This window comes from Eufriesea mexicana, unplaced genomic scaffold, assembly GCF_001483705.2.
Source record: "Eufriesea mexicana isolate 0111107269 unplaced genomic scaffold, ASM148370v2 scaffold265, whole genome shotgun sequence".
NCBI classification, from domain to species: domain Eukaryota; kingdom Metazoa; phylum Arthropoda; class Insecta; order Hymenoptera; family Apidae; genus Eufriesea; species Eufriesea mexicana.
In genome coordinates, this window is record NW_016908444.1 from 2061664 (window position 1) to 2068404 (window position 6741).

General features: G+C 46.4%; 1 protein-coding gene across 7 annotated transcripts in view; it reads right to left on the reverse strand.

The window, feature by feature from the left end:
* LOC108555770 (RNA binding protein fox-1 homolog 2) overlaps nucleotides 1-4778 on the reverse strand; it is a 278578-nt gene extending 273800 nt beyond the window's left edge. For all 7 annotated transcript variants that reach the window (XM_017911573.1, XM_017911570.1, XM_017911568.1 and 4 more), the window contains exon 1: nucleotides 4164-4778. In XM_017911573.1, coding sequence (XP_017767062.1) covers nucleotides 4164-4175 — 12 coding nt within the window. In that variant the 5' untranslated portion in view covers nucleotides 4176-4778. The remainder of the gene's footprint in view (nucleotides 1-4163) is intronic.
* Nucleotides 4779-6741: the final 1963 nt, after the last annotated feature.

Here is a 6741-nt window from a genome sequence, read left to right on the forward strand (position 1 = left end):
GAAGAGCAACGTAAATTCCTAGAATTCAGAGGAGCCGTTTTATTTTTCGCAACGCCAGCTTATATTACACGCCTCTTTTCTTCCCTGCGTTCCATTTTTTCCCCCCCGTTCCCCGCTGTCTTTTTCCTTTTTCCGCTTTCCCTGCGATGTTGCCTTGCTCCGGGCAGAAGCTAAATTACGCGCAATAAAGGCAAGAATTTATGCAACTACTTAATGAATTACCGTCTTATCCGTTTGAAATATCCGCCTCACCCGCCGGCAACCGAACAGGTGAAACTGACTGATATTTAAGGCGTCTCTTCCGGTGAAAGAGAAACGTCCGGTCCGGACGTCCATGAATTTCCAGCCGCCTTGGAGAACTTTTAACAATAAAGAGTTCGCTGTGCCCCGTAATTCCAAAATGGTTGCCAGATCTTCAGGCAAATTAAAGAAGACAAAATACCGAATATCTTGGGTTACAATAACGAGTGTAATTTAAGCGAAGAAATACTCTGACAGCAAAAAGGCTTATTATAATTCGCAACTAACTATACTCCAAAAATAATAATTCTCCCCAACACCTTTACCAACTGCTTCAATAAATACCACATACCTTCCCCTGCAAAATCAAATTCGATTTACCGTTGAAAATCATGGATGCTCTCATTTTGTCGCACCTTGCATACGCACAACGATTGAACTAAAATTAAACATCAACGTGCCATCTTCCATAATTAAATCTTAGCTGAAAGGGTGCAGCCATCTTATCCGCAAAGAAGATCCACGACCGAGAATAAAAATGAGCGAGGATCGCAACGGATAAGAAGGAAATTAGCATCGGGGACAGACGTCGGGCCGCGTGTGGCTTAGGGGCCAGCCGATGGGAATAATCGATCTACTCGCCTCGAAATAAAGTACCGATACACCGGGGGCTGGAAATAGCCCACCCTGCCCTATATTTCAAAATACACGTCGCCGAGGCGGAGGAAACCTCTTCGCCGAGGGATCGACGGAAACAAGAGGGACACGTCGCAGGGGTAGACACGAAAAATAAAAAAAAAAAAAAAAGGAAAAAGAAGAAAGGAATGGAAAAAAAATTAGCGAGAGTTGGATCAACGTCGACAACACGAGTGCTTCGGGGATGACGTTCGCTCGTCCACTTCGGCTCGGTTCGAGCCTCATTGGCCGCCGGTTCCTCGGGAAATAATATTAAAACCGGAAAGGGGTGACGCGGGGGTGGCTCGGACGCTTGACCCAAAAAGCGACTCTTTTCCTGAAAAGTCGACGGAACGTGACCGTGCCACGTATTTTTTCTCTCTCCCTCTGTTCCACCCTCTTTCCCCGCGTTTCTCTCTTTTCCATCCCTTTTATTTATTCTCGCGGAATTGGCAGTGGTAATGCCAGCGGATTAACGTCCACGGATAATGCCGCAGCTCGTGACGCTGTAATCTGCTCTGAAATTTTTTCGTCCAGCCAGTCCTCGCTGCGAACCAGCTTCGTTCACCCTTTCCTCGCCGGCACTGGGCGAACGAAAAGCTGGAACACGTTATATGGAAAACTGGAAATTAACAGGAAAACTCGAATTTTTCGTAAGAAAGTACACGCAAATCGGTGAAACCGATCATCCCATCTCGTCCGTGCCTAGTGAACCGTTTCTTTCTACCTGCGCCACGGCAAATCGCCTTTTCTATGCTCTAACCGTCCTTTGTTCCTCGCTCTTTCTTCCCAGCTCTTCTCTAACATGTGCACAGAAAATCTCAGAACACTTCTCGCGGAAAGAACGGAACGGGCAAGTCGGAAGCAGATTATTTGTTAATGCATGTCGCGTTTACGCGCGCAGAGTTTACAGTGACGGCGCAGTTCTCGCAAACTCGGCGTCCACCGGTGAGTCGAATTGTTGCTCATGAATCTATGCAGTAGACTTCGAATTTGAATTGAAATACCGTTAAACAATTTTCGCGTCGCGCGTAATATTCCCGGCTTTTTTCCATTGACGCGTATCGATAGTAGCGAAGTTTCTCTCGGATATCGGGACAAAATGGAGGAGATTTGTTGCTACATACGTATACGCGCTGCTCGACGTTCGATATTTAACATTCTCAATTAAATTTAATCGAAAGATTAAATTATCTTTTCGCCCGATTTTTCAATAAGAGCGTGATATGCAGGACTATAATGCAATATAACGTATTTGAATATAAATGTAAATGTTTGTTTCGAATTTATATTTATATCGAATTTATATCGTGACGTATATAATTTCTCGGAATATAAATATGAATCACTATTTCGAATTTGTATTATATTTTATATAATACGACTGAATATAAATACGAGTGTGTGCTTTAAAATAAAATTTATAATTACACTGTTGCTTCGCTGCGTATCACGCTTTATATTTACATGTATATATCAAAACGGTGACATATATTACGAAATAAGTCTCTATACATAAATTGTGTAATTACAGGATATTTTTGCAGGATAGCCTCGTAATTTTCTCGATAACGTACGAATTTCAAATCCGAAATAGAAAGATACGAGATATCCTTAATTTCCAAATTTTAAAATTAGCATAGAGGTGAACTGCCAGAGATAACGTTCGTGCACCGCGCTGAAAGCAAGAAAAATGCTACGCAAATGGTATGTAACGCGATACGCATATCAATGTTAATTACGCGACACATTCGCTGAGAATCAAGCAGCTCGAATGCTTCGAACGCGCGCAAAAATATGGCACGTCTTCTGTTGATCGTGACGTGCCACAGAAGTCCAAGACACGAAGGTTTCGCGCCGCGACGCACGTGCGTCGCCTATGAAACCTACGCCGCGCACGAGTTCACGAAACGTAATTCGACTTCTCGATCGAAACCTAGAATGGCCGGTCCGAACGGGCCAGCTGATGTGCGCGACAATAAAGGAAGCGATAAATCACGCGAAAGCCGGCTGGATTTTGTGAATCGCGGTATAAAAGCGAGCGTTGCGCTGCGAGGTACATAAGGTCGCGTAGGGACGAAAGAAACAGGTCAGGTTTATTGTGCGCGAAACACAATCCGTCGGTGCCTACCATGCCGCGAAGAAAGGAACTGTGAGAGACGATTCGATTCGGGAAAGCCCTGTCCCTACGGTTTACAACCTACCTGGGTCGGTAAATACGCGCAGCAGTGATACCTGCTCCGATTTCACGAAACTAACGGGACGAAAGAACGCCAACGATTGGTCCGATAATCGTTCGTAATATTCTACACTGCGCGATACGAGTAATAATGGAAAGGGAATTCCATCGATTATTTGTTTACCAGCGCACGATATATATTTAGTCGGTACGTAAGAGTTTCGCAATTGGAGTACACTGTTGCACAGCGAGCAAAATTATTAATTTATAATGGACGCGCTATGGACATCGGTACGCGGTATTTGAGAAACTAATGGCATATCGAGCAGAGATAGCGAGCAACGTATTTACTTTCACTTCGGAGTGCCCCCTGCCTGTGTCCTTCTCGCCGACTGTCCTAACCTCTCTTTCGCAGAAGTCTCGCTTAACGCGGTAAATAAGCACGCACAATTCTCGGAAACTCGTATTTCGCCCGCAGCACGACGGTCAAGGCGATTCTCTTTGCCACAGATTACCGAAACGATCGCTCCGCCGACTCTTTTCGCGCACCGAGGTTTCCTCTCTCTCTCTCTCGTTCGCAGTCTCCCGGCGGTAGCGAACATAACCTCCAATTCAGCCGTATCGAGCGAAATATTCGAGCACACGTCGCGACCACTAGAAACGTCGAACACACTCCGCGGTGAAACACGAACGAACGACGTATTCGTAGGAAGGAATAATTTATAAAGATTGGCTCGGTAGAGGAAAAAAAAAAACAAAACAATGCATATCGAAGCACAACACTGTACGCTTGTATTCTACTATTTTCCATACGTCTTTCGTCACGAGCAAGGGTCAAATATGCGTCCCCGATCGAGCCGAGCATGATATTGAATCGTTTACAGAGGTTGAAAATAGAAACAAAGCACAATCCCACGACCTGGCGCCTCATATCGAACCGACGCCTTCGAACATTTCCAGCAAAGAGAGGGTAGAGAGTGAGGGAAACAGACGCCTCCCTCTCTCTGGTTAGTCGTCCTAGCCTCCCGGTGAACGCACGGAATTCATAAAAAATGAAACAGTCACTTACGGGGTAGTACATCCCTTGCGGAGGAAGAAAAAACGCCCCAGAGCCCCACAGTTTGAGGCCGTTTTGCTCCACCGTTGTGCGAGAAAACAAATCCAACACTCCGTACCTCCTCCCCCTCCTCGCCCGCCACTCCTCCTCCTCAGCCCGGTTGTCCCTTCCCGTTCTCTTTCTCTCGCTCTATCTCTCTCTCTCTTACTTTCGTGCACACTGTACGCGACCCGGCGCTACTCTCTTTCCGACGCACGTATATTTGTATATATCTACCGACGTATGTAACACACAAACGCGCAACGAGAGACGGTGCGGTGTTTTTCACGCACACACGGACACAGGCGCGCGCGCGCCGACCCACACGCACCAGAACGAACCGAGACGACGCACGATAATCGAACGACGGAGGTTAAAACTCTTTCACGCGCACACGACTGAGCGGGACCCGCGAACTCGGTGACCACGAACGCCCGCGAACGCTACCTTTGCTTTCCCGTTTCTTCTCTTCCTTCTGTTTCCTCTAAACCTCTCTATCTTTCTGCCTGACTGTCTTTCTTCAGCTCCTTTCGTCCAATTGCACGTTCTCTTTCTCTTGTGACAACTCACGACCGCCACCGTGCGTGGTCCCTCTGCGACTGACGGTCCCGCTCCTAGCCGGCGCCATCGGCGCGCAGCGTCACTGCGCATCCAGCGCCGCGCATCGGCCATCTTTCGCACTACGCGAATCAAACTATCGAGGCGCACAAAATGCCTCCGCTTTGATCGCGTAGCTCCTACATCGAACGCGAAATTTATGGAAATATAAAACGTTTCATTTACCGCAAACGTTCGTTACATTTACTACCGTGCTACGTCGCCATTGCCCCGTGGCTGCTACAATATGACATAAGATTTATATCAGCGATTTACTTTTTCCCATTTTATTCGCATACAATTACCGTACGTCCAGCTATAGCTTCGTAAAAGATGCGATCGTTAAATGGAAATTAAGTCGAATTTATGCACGATTATTTATAACGCGATTCTTTTCTTTATCTTTTGTTTTTCCTACTCCGTTATCTTGCTATCATTTTTACTGCTTTTTACGACACTCTGTGCAGCATCGCGCGCTTACAATGATTCAGTATCTGTCGCGAATATTTTCCATTTTTATAGCTGCGCGTGACTAACTCTTCGCATCGCGATTGCCTTTTCGTCGCCTTTTCTGTCAGCGCTTGCGAAATGTCAGTACCTTGCGCGCAGACTGCAGATGTTGCAGCAGCGTGTATATGCTTTTATATAGAAGTAAATCAATTGTTCTTCGCTCTTTAATTGGTCTCGAAGCGTAAAGGTCTCCACGCGCCATTTCGCTTTGACAAATAACAAATGCACCCCAATAACATGAAATAATTAGCAAAGTAAATTTAAACACGGCTACGGGAAATGTTTCCATTCGCCGATTGCTTTCTCTTTAAACACACGCGTGTTACGACTTTCGCCATTAAAATAGACTCGTACGATTTTCATTGATCGAACATTACTGCAAATACCGTGTAATTAACAATATCGCAACCGATTCTTCCCATAAATTTCTTTCCCTGTTTCATACCTTCCATCGCAACGCCTCGTCTCTTGACGTTTCTCGTAATCGACGGTTCCTCCACAGTTTGCCGCGAAAATTGATCAAAGGTTCGTGATCCGATGAACCCTCGTGCTCTCAGCGCACATATAATATGGGAGGTCCGTTATTGCGCCCATGGCGCGCCGTTATTACGCATATATTAGTATGCAGCAGAGAGATACAAGGAAATGAAACCATTATCGAACAGTATAGAACGGATTCCGATTCGGAGGAAAGCTCGTGTTATTCGAGATTACCCGCTGACCCTTCGCGAAATTATCGCTGCGAGCGCAATCCTATCTCGCGGCCAGACGCCATTGTTTTTCGACACATTTCTCTTGCAAGTTTAAGATTAAAATTGCAAAGAACGGCGCATCGATATCCTTAACGCGGCATTTGCTGAATAAACCAGACTCGCGCCGCATCATTGCGACTAAATTCCCCCATATTTCACAGCCATTGTGTCACAACGAGGAACATACCTTCTCGACGCAAGCTGTTCCACCTCGCTTACTCAAACAAGAATAGCAAACCCGATCTAATGCTTATCTTCCCGCTCCTCTCGTTTGCAAACATTTTCACAATGCACGTGCGTATTCGCGGAATCGTCTCGTGAATCACATTTTCCCACCTCCAACCTTTGATTCCATGCACAGGCGACCGTGCACCTCTGCATCGGAGCACCGTCGAAACTTTCACGTCTTTCATTACGCCTATTCCTTTCCCTATCGTTACGCAATATCCCGGCTGGAAGCAACACGAGACCGGAGGACGATCGAAACGCAGCCTCGATCGAAGATGGATCGTTGCGAAATCCGTTTCGTCTGGAGCCACGGCCAGCACCACCGCGAACAGGATGACGGGGACAGGCAAGTTCTGGAGCAAAGTATCGGAGACACGACGAGATCCCGACAATTTATACTCTTGGAATTCCGCCAGGATCCGTCTGTCCTCTGCATCGGGTGCAACGAAAAATGCCAAACGGGA